The sequence below is a fragment of the Hemiscyllium ocellatum genome, chromosome 12 (genome assembly GCF_020745735.1).
Source record: "Hemiscyllium ocellatum isolate sHemOce1 chromosome 12, sHemOce1.pat.X.cur, whole genome shotgun sequence".
NCBI classification, from domain to species: domain Eukaryota; kingdom Metazoa; phylum Chordata; class Chondrichthyes; order Orectolobiformes; family Hemiscylliidae; genus Hemiscyllium; species Hemiscyllium ocellatum.
Window position 1 is genome coordinate 51,388,646 of NC_083412.1, and position 20,933 is coordinate 51,409,578.

General features: G+C 38.5%; 1 protein-coding gene across 3 annotated transcripts; it reads right to left on the reverse strand.

Moving 5' to 3' along the window:
- Positions 1-1,296: 1,296 nt before the first annotated feature.
- tiprl (TIP41, TOR signaling pathway regulator-like (S. cerevisiae)) lies at positions 1,297-20,733 on the reverse strand. 3 transcript variants are annotated; one of them, XM_060833037.1, is made up of 8 exons: positions 20,646-20,733; positions 17,416-17,535; positions 14,070-14,249; positions 13,635-13,734; positions 13,232-13,363; positions 4,966-5,061; positions 2,764-2,826; positions 1,297-2,132 (listed from the first exon to the last, which is right to left on the reverse strand). In XM_060833037.1, exons 2-8 carry the CDS (start codon positions 17,517-17,519, stop codon positions 1,968-1,970), a joined length of 840 nt encoding a protein of 279 aa, XP_060689020.1. In that variant the 5' UTR covers positions 17,520-17,535; positions 20,646-20,733; the 3' UTR covers positions 1,297-1,967. The 3 variants fall into 3 exon arrangements, with proteins under 3 accessions (XP_060689020.1, XP_060689021.1, XP_060689019.1); XM_060833038.1 differs by lacking the exon at positions 20,646-20,733 and adding an exon at positions 20,373-20,515; XM_060833036.1 differs by lacking the exon at positions 20,646-20,733 and adding an exon at positions 19,921-20,329.
- Between the last annotated feature and the right edge of the window lie 200 nt (positions 20,734-20,933).

Here is a 20,933-nt window from a genome sequence, read left to right on the forward strand (position 1 = left end):
GGACCACGTGGAATTCCCAAAGCGGCGGACTCCATGAGAAATGCCTGAGAAATGTAAACATCTGATTGTCAATTCCCTTACATCCGGAACTCTCTGGAAAAGCCCCTTAAGTTAGAAACTTCAGAGGTTTGGGTCAATTCTGCTTAATAGTTACCCAGAGAGGGACAGAGGATTAAAGTCCTGCATCAACTGCTGAGTTACAGTTAAACCAACAAGCTCAACCACAGACTGATAATTGATCCGCCTGTTTAAACCTCACTTATCCCTGACAACCATCCCCGACCACACTCCCTCTCCTGTGACCCGATGCCTTCATCCACAATTGAACCCTGGTCTAACCTGACATTTCTACCCAGTTTCTCTATGAAACCCAACAAACATCCCAAGTGAAATTGATACTCTGCCCTCCCTTCCCCATCAGCTTCCTCCCCCCAACCTTAACCCAACACTCTCCTCCCACTGCCAGACCAGACATCCCTAAACTACCCCAAACATTTATTCACTTACCTGGTACCACACTCAGCACACTAATCACATCTAATCTGGCACCCTAAACATTCCAACAGCTGCCAACTTAATCCCACACTAGTAACTGACTATATTGCTGGTCATTTAGATCTCAGACGATAGAACACTGCTACAAAAAGGATGCAAGATTTCTGCAAAAATCTCCTTTGCTGCTGAACTCCTACATTCTTGGATGGGTTTCGTAACAGGGTCCAGGAATCTCTATTGTAGAAGCTAGTTACATCATGGATTTCTTTAGAATTTATTGTTCAGGTTATAAAGCAAGATATAAAAGTTAAGTACTAATTTATGTCTTAATAGATTTCTGTTCCTTGTTCTAGAAATTACATGTATACTAAACTGTCTATTTCTCCCTAATCAAAAGCAAACTATTGTGAATGCTGGAAATCAAATAATACATCCTCCAACCGATCCAGGGTTCTGAAAATGTACTATGGGATTCTAACTCATCAATACTTAACATATTCACCCAAATATTTCAAACTAATTAACTCATCCAGTAAGGTCAATCAGCATCTATGAAAAGAGAGAGGTAGAGTCCCTTGATCCAAAAGTTAATCCTGTTGCCACCTCCACTTGGTATCTGATCTGTTGAGTGTTTCCAGCATTTTCTGCTTTTATTTCAGATATACAGCGATGTTTTTTCTGACTTGATTTATTTACCAAAAAGTTAACAAGTTTCAATCTAAAGTCAATTTTGCCAAATTTATCAATACTGATTTAAGACAAACAACTTCAGATTTTTTCAAGAACAAACCTATTCAGTAATCAATCTTTATTTAGATTTTACGGTTTACACAGTTCCACTGCTTTAATGATATCCATTATTGGCTTACATTGACTGATCAGTAATACAAAACTGCACAATGGTAACTTGCAGTAAATGGTTGCCTGTGATATTGGCTATGTGACAAATGTTGAATTTTACTCATATGCGAGGGGGTTGTGTTAGTGACAAACAAGCACAAATGCTGTGGTACAGTTCCAAGCATATACCAGTACTACCAGCACATTATGAACGTGCTGTTTCAATCAACCTTTTGTAAATCGACTAATTTTCACCTTAATTACAAATAACCAGTTAAAAATTTCATCTGTCTTTAAAGAACTTGAATAGATTCAAGATTTCATTAGCAAAAAAAAATAGAAACATTAATAACTTGCACATAAAAATCATACTGAAAGCTGCAGTGTTCACAATATTTTGGCTTCTACTGTATCGACTAAGCCTGAATTCTTAAATCAAGCCAAAAAATAAATGTTGTTTTTGATAAATAGTCCAGTACAGGTTTCAGAATGTTAGCTGCAGCTTTTACAACACAAAATTCACTGCAGTAGTTCTTAAGTAGTATACTGGCAGCGACTAAAGTAAATCAAATAGAATTATACTAGTCTATCACTTATAAAGAACATACAACTCTTCTCTTTGTGGCAAAATGTCACGTCTGTCTTGATTCTCTGCCTGTAATGCCAATTTGCATATTTTCAAATGTAGTGTTGTTATCCACGCCTTCTGGGAATTCCAACTTCTCACAGATTAGCTTTTTCAGCGGCAAATACTTTGAGATCTCATTCGGATCAGTAAAAAGATACTGTGGAACATTCTGAAACAAAAGTGAACCTGATTAGATCTGGAAATTACATGCAATTTTTTTTTTTTAAATGTCTTCCAACCAATCCAGGGTCCTGAAAATGTGCTATGGGATTCTAACTCATCAATACTTAATACATTCACCCAAATATTTCAAACTAATTAACACATCCAGTAAAATAGCAAGCAAAAATAAATCTGGATAATGATAGTAAGAATTTTTTTTCATAGGATGCAACAGTATAATGTCAGGACCCATTTACTTTTAGTCAAAAACTTACTCAAGCTTTAGCATGCTATAAAATATTTGGATCATAAACTAAGCATACAATTCTTTGTTATATGTAGACAATTCAACCATGGTGCTCCCTAAAGTGCTGTTGTTTCCACAACTGATTGCATTTCCATCCTTTGTAAAAAGATTACCCTCCCAACGTATGACACTAAAACAAGCCCACATAAATAATTTCTGCAAACATCTTGGTTTGAAAGGTGAAATTAACAATCTCAATTCATCATTTCATCAGATTTGGCGAAACGGGACAGGAGATATGAGAAAATCTGGCATGCAATTTACTTTTGCCAACTGTTCACTTAATTCTTAAATTATTCAATTACAAATTCCAGACACTTCAAACATTTACCTGAAGAGCAGATATATTACTTTCCCGGGAACTGTATTCAGAGAGAAGGTAGTTTTTGTCAGCCTTTGAAAGAAAAAGATTTTTTTTCCTTTATTAAAAATATATCTTGAACCTTAACGGTTCTTCAGTTTAAGTTCATAAAGTGTTTTTCCAGTTATCTCTGGAGAGGACCAAATGTATGGTCTAGACCTTCAAAAGAAAACATTACTTGTGCTTAAGTTTCTGGTTTGGCACAATTCATTTCCTTCCTTCAACATATTCTTTTCAGTTCCTATAAAGGCACGGGTATAGGGTTAAAGGTCATTGCTGAAACATCGGTATATTTTCTTTCTTCAGAGTTTGCCATATCATGTTCAGTATTTTCTATTCTGTTGCAGATTTCCAGCATCTGCAATATTTTATTTCTTACTTTGAGACGAGGGAAAAACTAAGAATGACCTTAAATTTTGAAGACTTCAAAGTACAATATTTTTTCCTAAAATAATATAGCGTCTTCTCTGAAAATTGTATAATTATCAATGAGAAAGGTTATGCAATGCATCTTTATTTAACCATTCAGAAAAAAAATTGTCCCATAGTGTACAGGGATGTGTAGGCTAGGATGACAGCCATGGTAAAAACTCCAAACGAGTTATGGGGAAAGGGTGGGAGAGTGGGTCTGGGTGGGATGCTCTTCAGAGGGTCAGTGCAGAGTCAATGGGACAAATGGTCTGTTTCTACACTATAGGGATTCTATGAAATCATAAATTCTATGAAATTCTAGCTGTAGAGTTCCGCCATATTTAATTGTTTCTTAAATCATTCCAGGATTTTCATCATGTCTTTGTCAAGAGTTGACCACATTCAGGAAAATGAATGGAAAGAAAAAGATTGAGAGAGAAAAAACCCAGAAGAATATCGTGGTATCTTAAAAGTTTTATTTATTTTGCAAATTTAAGCAGAAAGCTTCTCAATTGTTGGAGCAAAATTACCAAGAAAATCCATTTTTGCTTGAAACGAACAAAGTAAAAAGTGATTATAAAATTATTTGGAAGGAAAAATCTATTTGTATGTGGAGGCTTAGTGAACAAGGCTAATTATATAGCATTTCAACCCCAAACCTGCTATGAGGAAAAGAAAAAATGACCAAGGTTTTTCACTCCCTCAAAAAGCTTCAAATGGGGGTTAGAGATCTTTTTGGCAAGTAGTTTTAACTTTTTGATGTGCAATTGGACAAGCTGTCCAAGTCGACAATCACATTAAATAATTCTCAGACAGCTAACCAGGAAATAAAATGAATTAATAAAATTACATTTTAAAAATTTTGCAGACAGTAAAATCATGATTTCAACATATACATGGCGAAAAGGATCCTAAAACATCATGAATGAACAAAAATGAGCTTTTTTAAATCCTGTAACTAATCAGAAAAGAGACATTTAACAATATTACACAAATATAAAGTTATATTTTCAAGGACAGATGTTGTTCAGCAGTAGTTATTACTCAAGTGGCCATTGAAACTCAATGAACAACGTTTAATCTTTTCTGGAGCTTCTTGCAGGAGATAGAAGAACAGAAAATGGATAAGTCCTCACTAGATTTGATGACTGTTGGCATTATGTGTGGGTACAGGGAGAGAAATAGGAGTCCATACCAAAGCTTCACTACAACTACAGATGTCAGTATTAATTTGAATTTAATAATGGCAACAAACACATTCATTAAAAAGCTGGAATACTGCAGAGACTTAGTGTCAGCAATATGAGAAGCTATAGCATTTGAGGTTGAAATAGGGACACACTTCCTGTAAAGACAAGGAAATGTAGCAAAACAAATATGATTATTCTAAAGTCTTTCATACAGCATTGGATTGGTAATGATCATCCAACTTTCCTCTGTGTTCCAATGGAAAATCCAAGAGGCTCATGGAGAATAAATAAGAATGAATGATAACTCTGCATAGTACAAATTTAAAATTACAATTCGTCTGCATGTATTATAGTTACTAAATTGTATCATAATTGTTCAGTTTTAATACCACAATATTAATAAACGTTATAGATAAGGTAAAGGGCACTTCTAGTCTAGTGGTTATGTCCCTATCTCTGGGCGAGAAGGCCTGTTTTCAAGTCCCACATGCTTCAGAGGTGTCATAACATTTCTAAGTAGGTTAAGTTAAAATATCTACAGAAAACATAAATAGTTATTATTCATCCTTACCTCATGATAAACTCTTGTATCATTTGTTCGTATGAGTACTCCATCAACTCTCAAGAAAAATCGCAGTAGCACAAAGAAACTAGATGGCATCACTCTCTTGAAAAACAGATGAATACGTTATTCAAATACATTGCCATAAGCCTATGTCCCCATCTAAAATTAATCGTCAAATTAATATTCAATAGGTTTCATATATTTAAACCATAATATTGAGAAAAATTGAAATCTAAGTACTCCATTTTGTGATAATATAACTAAAATGAATGCACCTTAACAAAAAAACTTAATCTTTCCGATAGAACGCAACCAACCAATGTCCTCTAAACAGCCATAATTGCAAACATGGCCAATGCACCAAGTTATCTTTCAAAATTCTGCAGAACAGCGGTAATGGCACAATGTTCCTTATTCTTTGCTTTTCAATATGCATCAAATGTGCTTTTGAAATAACTATCTACTTCCAACATCCTTTCACACAGTGCATTCGAGCCCACAACTCACTTAGGAAAGGAAATATCATATCGTCTCTGAGTCTTTGACCAATTATCTTAAATCTGTACGCTTTGGTAATGAATAGTCTTCCTGGTGAAGAGACCTTCAATTTATTTAATCTTATTAAAATCCTTTGAGCATGACCATTAAACCATCCCTTAAACTTCTCCATTCTAAAGACAATTTCAGCTACTCTAGTCTTTCCATAATAACTGAAGTCCCATATCTCTACGGGGAGAGATGCAGAGCTACCATTTCAGGTCAATTACTTTTATTGACAACTGGCAAAGTTTAGAGCCTTAATACATTTTAAGTAAGCAACAAGTTATGGTAATAATAAATCCTAGTATTATAAAAATTGGAAATAGTAAAGGGAAAGTCTACGAGTAGGCAGTTGGAAGGCAGGAGTATTAAGTTATATATAAAGGATGACTTTGCAAGGCAAAAGATGATGGTAAGGGAATATGTAAGTAAGGGATTTATGAACTGCATGTGTATGAACAGCAATGTCACTGTCAGTAGCCACCCAATATCGGAACAAAAAAAATCTGAAAAATTATGGGATCTGAAATAGTTGAACTTAATTTCAATCCGGAAAGCTGTAATATTATCAAAAGATAGGTGCTGTTCCTTAATCTTATAGCAAACTTCATTGGAATAATGTAGGAGACCAATGATAAATAGGTCAGAGTTTGAGTAATGCATCTTCTTTTTCTGACAAGAGGTAATCAATCTAAAGCATTAACTCTTGTTTTGCGATTCATGACTAGCATTTTTCTGGTCCTTAATTAACATTTACAGCATCCATATTATCTTTCTTTGTACCTCATCCTATTACCATTCTGAGAAAATGGTATGGTGGCAGCATGATGGCTCAGTGGTTGGCACTGCAGCCTCACAGCGCCAGTGACCCGGGTTCAATTCCTGCCTCAGATGAGCGTCTGTGTGGAGTTTGCACATTCTCCCTGTGTCTGTGTGGGTTTCCTCCGGGTGCTCCAGTTTCCTCCCATGGTCCAAAAATGTGCAGGTCAGGTGCATTGGCAATGCTAAATTGCCCATAGCATTAGGTGCATTAGTCAGGGGTAAATATAGGGTAGGGGAATGAGTCTGAGTGGGTTACTCTTCGGAGGGTTAGTGTGGATTTGTTGGGTTCAAGGGCCTGTTTCCAAATTGTAGGGAATCTAATCTAATCTTAAAACGCTTTACCCTCTCAAAGACTTTGACATTCTGCCAATATACTTGGCCAGAATTAGAGTCATAGTGGACACAGTATTTCAATTAAACTGTATTTGATGATTTTATAAAGACCATGGATGTATGAACAGAAGTATATTTACTATTTGGCCCACCGAGTCGTCTCTGCCATTCAGTGAGACAGTGATTGATATAGTACTCAACACCATTTTCCTATCTTTCCTCCCATCAGCCTCAATTCCCTTACTGATTGAAAATCTGCCTATTTCAGCCTTAAATGTACATAACGACCCAGCCTCAACAGCCCTCTGCAGGTAAGAATTCACAGGTTCTTTAGCCATGAAGAGAAGAAATTCCTCATCATCCTATCTTATTAGGTAAACCTCTTACTCTAAGATTATGTCCTCTTATCCTAGACTCACTGCCCATGTGAAACAACCTGTCCACATCTATCCTGCCAAGGATTTCAACAAGGTCACCTCTCATTCTTCTAACTCCACGAAGACAAGTCCAACATACTCAACCTCTCCTCATAAAAAAAAGTCACTCCACACCCAGAATCAAGCTAGCTAACCTTGTCAGTATATCTTTCCTTAGACAAAGGGATCAAAACTTCACAATACTCCAAGTGTGAGCTTATTTAATTTAGCAAGACTTCCCTGTTTATATAATCTAGTGCCTTTAAAATGAAAGCCAAAAGTCCATTTGTCTATTCTATTACCCACTGAACATGGATGCTAGCTTTTCGTAATTTATTCACGAAGATACCCAAATCTCTTTATGCTGAAGATTTCAGTTGCCTCCGAATATTTCAATAATACTCAGTTCTTTTATTCTTCCTGCCAAACTACATACATTTACATTTGTCCACCTTATATTCCATCTGCCAAGTTTTTGCCCAGTCACTTGACCTATCTATAATCATCTGTAGACTCTTTGTATCATTATTTCTTCTGTTTTGTGTCATTCAAAAACGTAGCAAAAGTACATTCACTTCCATCATCCAAGTCATTAATGTATAATGCCCCTATATCAATCCCTGTCACTCTACTACTTAGAGGTTCCAATCTAAAATTGTCCCCTTTATCGCAAACTCTCTGTCTTTGATTGATTAGCTAACCCACTAAACATACAAATATTCTGTACACGACAGCATGGGCTCATAATATTAAGTAACCTTACGTGCAGTACCTTTTAAATATATTACGTCCACTGGCTCCCTTTGGTCTACCCTAATTGTTACTGCCTCAAAAAATTCTAATAAATTTGTCAGACATGATTTCCCCTTCATGAAGCCAGGCTGACTCTGCTTGATTATATTGTGCATTTCTAAACGTTCTGCTACTATTTTATAATAAACTCAATGTTTTCCAATGGCAGGTGTTGAGTAGGTGTTTTGTCTCCCTCCTTTTTTGAATAAATATTATATTGGCAATTTTCCAAATCTCTGGGACTGTCCCAGAATCTACGTATTCTTGGAAGATTACTGCCAGTGCATCCACCATCTCTGTAGCTAGTGCCTTTAAAATTTCAGGATGCGACTCATCAGGTACAAGGGATATATCAGCCTTTAGTCCCATAAGTTTGCCAAGTACTTTTTCTCTGGTAAAAGTTATTGTATTTGTTTCCTCTCATGTGCCCAAATCCTCAGCTCGATTATGAAAATTGACACTTTGGCACTAAAGCAGGGACTGAAACATCAGGAAGAGCAATGCACAGAGAAGAATAAAAACTGTTGGTGAAGGAAAATAAAATTTATAACATCCCTGAAAAATGTTAAGTGCATTAATACATGGATTGCATGATTTGTGTCATTGGCCTGATTCAACATGATTTACTCCAAACAAAAACTTGACAAAACAATGATTTCACTGGTATTACTTTAATGTCTAGACTGGGATACTGGAAAACAAAACAAAGCTATAATTGTTATCCAGTAGAAAAGGCCACCATCCATAGAATCACAGAATGATTACGATGCAGATGGCTCTCTAAGGAGCAACTCAGCCAATCCCACTCCTCCAATTTTTCCTTGTAAACCTACAAATCCTTCTCTCTTTAGCCATAGAGTGATAGAGATGTATAGCACAGAAACAGACCCTTCGGTCCAGCTTGTCCATGCCAACCAGATATCCTCACCTAATTTTGTCCCATTTGCCAGCACTATCCCTCTAAACCCTTCCTATTCATATACACACCCAAATGCCTTTCAACTGTTGCAATTGTACCAGCCTCCACCACTTCAGCTCATTCCATTCACACACCACCCTCTGCATGAAAAAGTTGCCCCTTAGGTCGATAAACCTCTATAAGGTTACCCCCCACCTCTCAGCCTCCTTTAGACAAATATCCAATTTCTTTTTGAAACTCATGATTAATTGTGCCTCCACTCCACTCTCAAACAGTGCATCCCAGATTTTATTTGCACACTAAGTGTTTATCTCGGTCAGCTTTCATTGTTTTTGCCATCCATTTAAATCAGTATCCTCTCTGTCCCCATGCTTCTACTTATTTTACCGTTTTGCCCTATTTTCACTGTCCAGAACCTTCAGGATTTAAAGCTAATCTCTGAAATTTCCTCTCCAAGGAAAATAGCCTAAGCTTCACCAATCTGCATGTAACAAAAGTTCCTAATAGAGTCAGACAGCATAGAAACAGGCCTTTCAGCCCACCACATTTATGTCAACCAACAAACACCAAACTACACTGATTCCATTTACATGCACGTGGGCCACTGCCTATGTCCTGGCATTCTAAGTATGCTTCTTAAATGTTGTGAGAGTTTCTGCCTCCACCCTCTTTGGCACCACGTTCCATTCTTCTATTACCCAGCAGGTGAAAACATTGTCTCTCAGGTCTCTTCTAAAGCACTTGCTCCTTACTTCAAACTTATGCCCTCTGGTCGAAGAGCCATTTGCATTGGGGAAGAGATAGCCACATTCTACACTGTCTAAACCGGTCATAATTTTGCACAGTTCAATTAGCTTCCCCTCAGCTTCCTTTACTTAAACAAAGCCAGCCTATCCAGTCTCTCCTCATGAGTGAGTTTTTTTTCATCCCAGGTAACATCCTGCTGGTTGCATCTTCTCCAGTGCAATAACAACCTTCCAATAGTGTGACCCCTAAACTGCTGTGAACATAGTCATGATGTTAAAAATGTTGAAATAGACTTTGTTGAATGAACAACTATATTTTATCTTAAAAACTGCTTTTTGTCTGTATTGCTCATTACTGTTCAACCTTTGCATAGTAATCAGCTCTTTTGAATGACATAGCAAAGCCAAAGCAGTCTACTCCAATTCTTAATTTGTGTTTTCAAATCAAAAGCTCTATTGGGCTGGCACCAAGGAGACAACATGCTGGTATCAACAGTGTTTTGTACCACAGAATGTTAATTAACAACTGTAATGAGTTCTAACACTTTTACATTATGCTCCCACTTCCCTTCAGTCTGGCAGCCATTTCAGAATTGTAATCTTAGTGTTATACTACCTTTCCCTGTGCTCCAGATAAAAATATATCACTTCACCACTCTCTGTATTATATTTCACCTGCCACATATTTATCCATTTCACCAGCTTGTCAAAGTCTGTAACTTTTCAAACTTATATTTCTCAATACTTCCACCATAGTAACAAAGAAGAAGTGAAAAAGAGGATTGATGAGGTCAGAATGGTAGACGTGTTCTATATGGACTTTAGTAAGGCATTCAACAAGGTTCCCCATAGGAGACTGGTTAGCAAGGTCAGATCTCATGGAATACAGGGAGAACTAGAACTGTGGGAAGCTACAGAAGTGATTGCTGGGCCTCTTGCTGAGATATTAGTATCATCAATAGTCACAGGTGAGGTGCCGGAAGACTGGAGGTTGGCAAACATGGTGTCACTGTTTAAGAAGGGCAGTAATTACAAGCCAGGGAACTATAGACCAGTGAGCCTGACCTCGGTGGTGGGCAAGTTGTTGGAGGGACTCCTGAGGTACAGGATGTACATTTATTTGGAAAGGAAAGGACTGATTAGGGATAGTCATCATGGCTTTACGCATGGGAAAGCATGTCTCACAAACTTGACTGAGTTTTTTGAAGAAGTAGCAAAGAAGATTGATGAGGGCAGAGCAGTAGATGTGATCTATGTGGACTTCAGTAAGGCGTTGGACAAGGTTCCCCATGGGAGACTGATTTCTAAGGTTAGATCACATGAAATACAGGGAGAACTAGCCATTTGGATACAGAACTGGCTCAAAAGTAGAAGACAGAGGGTGGTGGAGAGGGTTGTTTTTCAGACTGGAGGCCTGTGACCAGTGAAGTGCCACAAGGATCGTTGCTAGGGCCTTTACTTTTTGTCATTTACATAAATGATTTGGATGTGAGCGTAAGAGGTACAGTTAGTAAGTTTGCAGATGACTCCAAAATTGGCGGTGTAGTGGACAGCGAAGAGGGTTACCTCAGATTACAGCAGGATCTGGACCAGATGGGCCAATGGGCTGAGAAGTGGCAGATGGAGTTTAAGTCAGATAAATGCGAGGTGCTGCATTTTGGGAAAGCAAATCTTAGCAGGACTTATAAACTGAATGGTAAGGTCCTAGGGAGTGTTGCTAAACAAAGAGACCTTGGAGTGCAGGTTCATAGCTCCTTGAAAGTGGAGTTTTAGGTAGATAGGATAGTGAAGGCGGCGTTTGGTATGCTTTCCTTAGTACAGGAGTTGGGAGGTCATGTTGCGGCTGTACAGGACATTAGTTAGGCCACTATTGGAATATTGCGTGCGATTCTGGTCTCCTTCCTATCGGAAAGATGTTGTGAAACTTGAAAGGGATCAGAAAAGTGTTACAAGGGTGTTGCCAGGGTTGGAGGATCTGATCTACAGGGAGAGGCTGAACAGGCTGGGGCTGTTTTCCCTGGAGTGTCGGAGGCTGAGGGGTGGCCTTATAGAGGTTTACAAAATTATGAGGGGCATGGATATGACAAATAGACAAAGTCTTTTCCCTGGGGTAGGGGAGTCCAGAATTAGAGGGCATATGTTTAGGGTGAGGGGGAAAGATATAAGAGACCTAAGGGACAACTTTTCCACGCAGAGGGTGGTACATGTATGGAATGAGCTGCCAAAGGATGTGGTGGAGGCTGGTACAATTGCAACATTTACGAGACATTTGGATGGGTATATGAAGAGCAAGGCTTTGGAGGGATATGGGCCGGGTGCTGGCAGGTGAGACTAGATTGGGTTGAGATATCTGGTCGGCATGGACGGGTTGGACCGAAGGGTCTGTTTCCATGCTGTACATTTCTATGACTCTATAACTAGCCATTTGGATGCAGAACTGGCTGAAAAGGTAGAAGAAAGAGGGTGGTGGTGGTGAGGGGTGCTTTTCAGACCGGAGGTCTCTGACCAGTGGAATACCACAAGGATCGGTGCTAGGTCCACTTCTTTTCATCATTTATATAAATGATTTAGATGTGAACATAAGAGGTATAGTTAGTAAATTTGCAGATGACACCAAAATTGGAGGTGTAGTGGACAGCAAAGGTGGTTATCTCAGATTGTAACAGAACCTTGATCGGATGGGCCAATGGGCTGAGAAGTGGCAGATGGAGTTAATTTAGATAAATGTGAGATGTTGCATTTTGGGAAAGCAAATCTTAGCAGGACTTATACACTTAATGGTCAGGTCCTCGACAGTGTTGCTGAACAAAGAGACTCTGAAGTGCAGTTCTTAGCTCCTTGAAATGGAGTCGCAGGTAGATAGGACAGCGAAGGCGGTGTTTGGTATGCTTTCCTTTATTGATCAAAATATGGAGTACAGGAGTTGGAACGTCATGTTGCGGCTGTAGAGGACATTGGTTAGGCCACTGTTGGAATATTGCATGCAATTCTGGTCTCCTTCCTATCGGAAATATGTTGTGAAACTTGAAAGGGTTCAGAAAAGATTTATAAGGATGTTGCCAGGGTTGGAGGATTTGAGCTATAGGGAGAGGCTGAAAAGGCTGGGGCTGTTTTCCCTTGAGCGTCAGAGGCTGAGGGGTGAACTTATAGAGGTTTACAAAATTATGAGAGGCATAGATAGGATAAATAGACAAAGTCTTTTCCCTGGAGTCGGGGAGTCCAGAATTAGAGGGCATATGTTTAGGGTGAGGGGGAAAGATATAAGAGACCTAAGGGACAACTTTTCCACGCAGAGGGTGGTACATGTACGGAGTGAGCTGCCACAGTAAGTGGTGGAGGCTAGTACAGTTACAACATTTGAAAGGCTTCCGGATGGGTATATGAATAGGAGTGATTTGGAGGGATATGGGCCGGTGCTGACAGGTGGGACTAGATTGGGTTGGGATATGGTTGGCATGGATGGGTTGGACCAAAGTGTCTGTTTCTGTGCTGTGCACCTCTATTACTCTATATGGGACAGCTGCACATTTTCAAATTGCATCCTGAAAGTCCAAGTCTAGGTCATTAATATATATAAGAAAAATCAATGACCCTACTGTAAGATGGATTATTCACTATATGTATTTTATTTCCAGCTTTCACTGATTAAAGGATGGTGTCATTAACAACTTGTGGTATGAGAACTACAAGATTATACATCTTACCACTTTCACACTAAGCATGGAGACACCATGATCATGAAGTTCATCTTCAAACAACAAAACTTCTTCAAAATACATGATCTGCTCTCTGGTTTTCAACTTCTCCAAATCAATACGTTCAGTTGTAGGAGTAACCTACAAACGAAATGAATGCATCACTCAACCAACTAAAGAATGGCTACATAGTGCTGTCTAATAGCAAAGGATACAATTATCTTTGGATATATTACAATGACACTAACAAAAAAAGGAAAAGAGTTCATAAATTGGATAACACTTTGAAGATTTACTTCATTAGATTAACTTTACAGCCATTACAACATAACCATGTATCAATGAAATATTCTTAAGCATCTGTACTGGTATAACAATTAGGTTGAGTAAAGTCAGTATTGTCACAAATTACCTTTAACTTCAACTCATCACCAAGTAATGTTCCTTTATAGTCTGTAGTAAAAGTCCAATCATAGGGTTTAACAACTTCTTTAGAGTGTTCAGATTCGGCCCTAAGATTGAAACAAATAACAATTGTAAATTTATTGTGCAAAACTACGCTCATTCATTCTGCAATCTGGCAAAACTTACCTCAAAATTAGGATAATCCCAGCATAATCCATTTTTAATTATGAAATTGTAAAATACAGTAAGTAATACTACTTGTTCCAATATCTAGAAATTAATCTGAATTAATTGAGTCCCTGTGAAAAACAAAATTCCAAATACAAAATCTGAATAATCAAATTGGCACAATACTGGCAACAATTAAAAATATCAGTTCTTATTTAAGACATTACCTGCTAAACTAAAGAATATTTTTTGGACTTAGGGTAAGTGATCTCACCTGCTTTCTTGCCACGCCTCCGCACATGCCACTTTCACTGTGCCGTGCCCATTGTCCACAGTCCTTAAGGCATCTGTGGCATTAAATGAAATTCCAAATCCTCCAGCATGTTGCACTTTTAAGACATTATCACCAAATAACATCTCTGGAAGGGAATGCATCTTCATTTCCTGAGCTAACCTGTACAGTTAATCAGTCATAGTAAAGTTGAAAACATTAGCAAAGATGATATCCATTAAAGTACTTTTACTTAAGCTGCACATTATCAACAATGTCACCAATCAGCTGCAAAATCTAGTTTCAAATATTTCCTAATCAACCTCTTCATAGGTGTCATCACACGCCTCAATAGAACTGCTGCAGCGCAGGTGGGACATCAGTTGAGACCTCCTGGTCCAGAGTAGTATTATTACTATTATTCCACAAAATGACTTATCATCGATAGTCACAGGTAAGGTGCCAGAAGAGGTTGGCTAACGTGGTGCCACTCTTTAAGAAGGGTAGTAAGCAGAAGCCAGGGAACTACAGACCAGAGAGCCTGACGTCGGTGGTGGGCAAGTTGTTGGAGGGAATCCTGAGGGACAGGATGTACGTGTATTTGGAAAGGTAAGGAGTGATTAGGGATAGTCAACATGGCTTTGTGCGTGGGAAATCATGTCTCACAAACTTGATTGAGTTTTTTGAAGAAGTAACAAAGAGGATTGATGATGGCAGAGCGATAGATGTGATCTATGTGGACTTAAGTAAGGCGTTGGACAAGGTTCCCCATGGGAGACTGGTTAGCAAGGTTAGGTCTCACAGAATAAAGGGAGAACTAGCCATTTGGATACAGAACTGGCTCAAAGGTAGAAGACAGAGGGTGGTGGTGGAGGGTTGTTTTTCAGACTGGAGGCCTGTGACCAGTGGAGTGCCACAAGGATCGGTACTGGGTCCTCTACTTTTTGTCATTTACATAAGTGATTTGGATGTGAGCATAAGAGGTACAGTTAGTAAGTTTGCAGAGGTGTAGTGGACAGTGAAGAGGGTTACCTCAGATTACAACAGGATCTTGATCAGATGGGCCAATGGGCTGAGAAGTGGCAGATGGACTTTAATTCAGATAAATGCGAGGTGCTGCATTTTGGGAAAGCAAATCTTGGCAGAACTTATAAACTTAATAGTAAGGTCTTAGGGAGTGTTGCTGAACAAAGAGATCTTGGAGTGCAGGTTCATAGCTCCTTGAAAGTGGAGTCGCACGTAGATAGGACAGTGAAGAAGGCGATTGGTATGCTTTCCTTTATTGGTCAGAGTATTGAGTACAGGAGTTGAGACGTACAGGACATTGGTTAGGCCACTGTTGGAATATTGTGCGCAATTCTGGTCTCCTTCCTATCGGAAAGATGCTGTGAAACTCGAAAGGGTTCAGAAAAGATTTACAAGGATGTTGCCAAGGTTGGAGTATTTGAGCTGTAGGGTGAGGCTGAACAGTTTGGGGCTGTTTTCCCTGGAGCTTCGGAGGCTGAGGGGTGACCTTATAGAGGTTTACAAAACTATGAGGGGCATGGATAGGATAAATAGACAAAGTCTTTTCCCTGGGGTCGAGGAGTCCAGAACTAGAGAGCATAGGTTTAAGGATGAGAGGGTAAAGATATAAAAGGGACCTAAGGGACAGTTTTTTCACATAGAGGGTGGTACATGTATGGAATGGGCTGGAAGCTGGTACAATTGCAACATTTAAGAGGCATGAATAGGAAGGGTTTGGAGGGATATGGGCCGAGTGCTGGTAGGTGGGACTAGATTGAGTTGGGATATATGGACGGGTTGGACCGAAGGGTTTGTTTCCATACTGTACGTCTCTATGACTCTGTGTTCAAGTGTCAACTAAAAAAAAAGTTACAATTCATTTCAACACAAATCTCATTCCTTCAGAATAAATTCTACCAAATTCATTAAGAACTTTAGCTAACCTTCTAGGATAATAGATTTTCCACATTATGTTCAAGCTCCTATTATCCCATTAAGAAATAACAGAAATGTTAAATCAAGTTTGGGCAATTTTGGTTCCACTTGCAAAAAGCCAACTTCAAATTCTAGCTTCGCCCATCGGGAAGTGAAAGTATCCAGGAGAATACATACAGGAGTTGAAAAGGTACAGTCACCTTGAACTTGAATTCAGTTTTTAACAGACTGTAGAACCATCAACCAAACTGTATTAAAAGTAATAGTAAATCATGACCATTTTGCAGTGTTATAGACAAGCTTATAGATTTTGTTATGAAACCATCCTTTAAAAGATGGCTTCATCAACTTACTAGTTGAAAAGTAGTCTTGGCCAAGTATTTGCATCACTGTATATTTTAGATTGCAAAGCCACTGAAACAGAGGCAACATGCTTTACAAGGAATAATTCCCTTGAAGAAGTATGAATGGGGAAGCTTTTATTATCTATTCGGAAAGCATCCAGCCAATTGCCTAAGTTCTCGACTGGGTAGATATACCATTATTCTTAACCACTTGAACAATAAGACTCTGGCTGTGAAAAGAATTAGCTCAGACATCTTCTAATCATGTGAGCCATACACATAGATTCCATTATAACACAATAATATGTGGGGTAACTGGGCAATTGGTGAAAGAGGACCATGTGACAAACCAGCTAGCGCACTGTATGTTTCAGCACCTGTTTTCTCTGTTACTTAGGACAAGCAGACACAACCTCATGTGGATCTCTCTCTAAACAACTTGTAAGTTTCAAAACTGCAGTTTCTTCAGCTCCATGTGTCGCAGAGATTTATTTTAAAATGTTATTACAGCAGCTGTCTTTGAAAGGATCAATAAATTATCTATATCTTTAAACATCCTCAATATTGAACTCAGGAAGATCACCAAGCTCAACCTGAAGCCAGCAAAGTCATCAAACGTTAAGAGCCCAAAGACTTAAGTTGCTTCATCTATCCTCCTACCCTGTCATAAATTTGTTTGTGTAATAGTTGGAGAGATTTTATTATTTTTGTAGAACAAGTATAATAAAAATTAATCCTGTTGTTTCTTTTAAAAATCTCAAGGACATGTGTCTCCTATATCCAGTTTTGTGACAGCACACATACATTTTCACACTCACTAAATTTTTAGTAGGCATATTCTTTTTCTAAAAGCCTATTATACTTAAATGAGGAATCGGAAAACTCAGGACACCTTTTCCCAGGGTGGACCTGATCCCAAGGACAATTTTATTTTGAGTATTACAGATAAGTATTACAAATGTTTGATTATCCTGATCCAGGATCATTAAGTTATTATTTCTACTTTATGCAAATGGAAATATGACTAGACAGTAAGTAAATTTAAAAATAAGTTTGTTTCATACTTTTCAATGTCCTTTGATTTCATAATATGGCTTTTGTTGGCAGTTAGTTTCCATGGTCCAAAATTAAATTCCTGTTTGCTGTTTTTGAAACTATGTGTTGTCATTGCGGTCAAATGTCACCTAAAAGAAAATATTTAGTTAATTTTATAAATCATCTCATCTAGCACAAGCGTATCTTTGATCACATAAATACTACAGATTGAAGACTATAAACATACTCTGTACTTTACAGATCACTTTTATATACATCTGATTATTGCTAAGAAACTTGACTCCATGCTGTAGGTATTTCTGTAAATATAAACTATATAGTTTTGAAGACTGTAAAGTAACAATACCTGAAATATTGTTGCATCATATGATTCAACATTATTGGACTTTGCCAAGCCACTATACAGTTGGTTAAATGAAGAAACTCAATCAAAAAACAGACTGCAAATTCTACAATGCACCATCATCCCACTTAGTATGCACTCTGCGTGACAACTCTTAGCATTTACCTGAAAGCCGACCTCTTTCTACTTTCATTAAACTACCATTACATCTTTCAGCTAGATCAAAACAAGGGACAACACAGATTTTTTTTCAATCAAATGGTCTTTCACAGGATATATAAGTTCATGATATTAAAGTGTCTTACATCTGTTCACTTTAGTCTGTCAAACAACAAAGTTAGGGCATTGAGTATAAAGTTGACACGCCATTTTGCAGCTGTCTAAGATGTTATTAAGGCCACATTTGGAACATTGTGTGCGGTTCTGATTGCTACTCTACAAGGAAGGATATGGAGGCTTTGAAAAGAGTGCAAAAAGGTTGACCAGGATATTGTCTAAATTGTAGTGCATTAGCTATTAAGGATAGGTTGGATAAACATGGATTTTTCTCACTAGGGTATCAGGGGGTGTCCTGACATAAGTATATAACATTATGAGAGGTATGAGAAACATAGTGTGGTTGGTTAGAATCTCTTCCCCAAGGTGGAAACATCAAATGTTAAAGGGCATAGGTTTAAGGTGAGAAGGAGAAAGTTTAAAAGTGTGAGGCAAGTTTTTCTTTTATGCCGAGGTTTGCAGGTGCCCGGAATACACTACTAGAGGAGGTAGAAACAGATACAATGGTTAACATGTAAGGAACATTTAGATAGACACGTGAACAGACAGGCAATAGAGGGATACAGACCACATGCAGGCTGATGGGATTAGTTTAGAATGGCATCATGCTCGGCACAGTCATGGTGGACCAACAGGCCTATTCCTGTATTAACTGTTCTATGATCTAAAACTGATCGTGAAGTCAGAATTAGGACTGCAGAACACACCTCTCCTGGTAGAAACAATTCTTTTTTAAATGCTAAGTAAATAATTGCAAAATTAAATAAAGCATGACCTTTCCTCAACTTTAAAGTAAATTTGAAAGGAAAAATAATGTTTCTAACCATATTCAACAAGTTATGTAGACTTGCTTGTTACCTACATTCACATACTCGCAAAATTAGCCTCAGACCCACCTTTTTGTATGTCCATTTACTCATCTGACTGATAATATGGTCTTTGGCAGCAGAATGGTAGAGTTACATAGGAGCAGTATTCATGTTTTTGTTATCAATGGATAATGAGAATTTGGTATAAATACAACACCCTTCAATTAGAGCTTTATTAACATTATTACTCAACATCAGGGCAAAAGTTTTAATTTCTCTACACAATTGTGGTTGAGGAAAGCATTTTAGTAAAATTCAAAGAGATTTTTGCTTGATATACAAGCAAAGCCTCCAACAACTCTAAAAATTCTGATTAATTATTGGAAAGTTTTAACTAATGACTAAACACTTATATCATTGCCATTTCAACTGTCAACTCACCATGGGCAATATCACTTATTTATTTGAAATAAACATCGAATGTCTTGCCATTTGCTCCTGGGTCAATCCAGCATTAAAAGCAAAAAATTTCCCATGTCTCAGAGTGGTTAATTTCTTTACAACAACTATTTCAAAACCCAGCTGCTCACATTCTAACCCACACCAAATAACATTCTCCAATTAACCCTGTTCTCATCAACCTACAATAGCTTCTTGTCCTCCAGTGTCTCCCACTTAAAATTCAGGTTTAAGCATGTTCTTCTGACACTGACCTCGAGAGTCAGTTCCTGCTCATCCCTCTGCCATTTCCAGTTATACTTTTGATGCTTCAGCTCTACCTTTAGGATCTCCTCCAGAAAACCTCCGTTCCTTTAAGATGCTCCCTAAAACTCACCTCTCTAACCAAATATTTGGTTACACATACTAATATCTTTACCACTGACTCAATATACTTTCTTTTTGTTTTATCATAGCAAAATGGTACCATATAAATTCAAGCTATTGCATTGCAATGGAATTTATTATTCAATGTCCACCACATTTACCTCCCTACTGAAAACTTGTAGAAAACACCATTACATTACATTCAGACTAAAGCCGAGGAGATATTTTCAAGATATAATGCCAAACTGAAAATACTGTACCAGCAGGCAGTTTTGAATTTCAAGAGTAATTCCTTGTGGGTTGATCAATGCTCATATATATTATGGCCATATATTTCCCTTTGGTATTGTTGGAAAAGCTGTGTTGCTTTTAGTCTGAGTGAAGGAATATGTTGAGTCACTGACTTGGAATAGTCAATAGAATCAAAGGATACTGAAATTTCTGGGTAACTGCTACGGTGAAATCAGCACCATGCATCCCTCTAATACGTTCACACAGCTAGTTTGAAACAAGCTTTACCCAACACGTTACGCAATTGACCAGTCAGTGAATATTCCATGAACGTCGTTGATAAAAAGAAACTGGAGGCAAGAATTATAAATCATTGCCTCCAAAAAATTGACAGTGGTCAGTTACTGTTTATTTCTCTGCTTTCGAACTTCAAACCTTGCACCAAAAGTCGCCCGACGGGAACATTGCAAATACAACTTACTCTGTCGATTAAGCATAAAATAAGTTCTATATTTTGCCGCGGAATTAAATTAAAATAGAGGGAAACCCAGGCTGCGGTTCCACGTTACTGTCGGTTATTTGCAGCGCCGGGCTCCATGCGATAATCTCTAATTCACTGCTGCACCTTCCCCAAGCCCAGCCCGCCCTCACCACCTCCCCTTCTACGGTCTGATGCTTATTTTGTTCCATCACTGAACAATTCACTACATGCGAACCCACACCGGTCTCCCCATCCCTGCCACATCCCTCTCACCGGCCTCCGCTGGTGACTCCAACCCCTCGGTCCTCCGCTACCGTTGCTCCGGGTTTCCGCGGGCCCCAGTCCGCCGCAAATCCGGTCCCCCATCGCCGGCACCCACCGATGGTTCCGGGCTGAAAGACTCCACTGATCCAGGGACACGGCTTCCCCCCCCCCCCACCACACACACACACACACACACGGAGTGTGTTGTACAGGAGGGAGTGACATTACAGACTGGGTTTGCTCACAACGCGTGCACGGACCGAAAGGAACCTCAGCGAGAAAAAAAAACCGACAGCA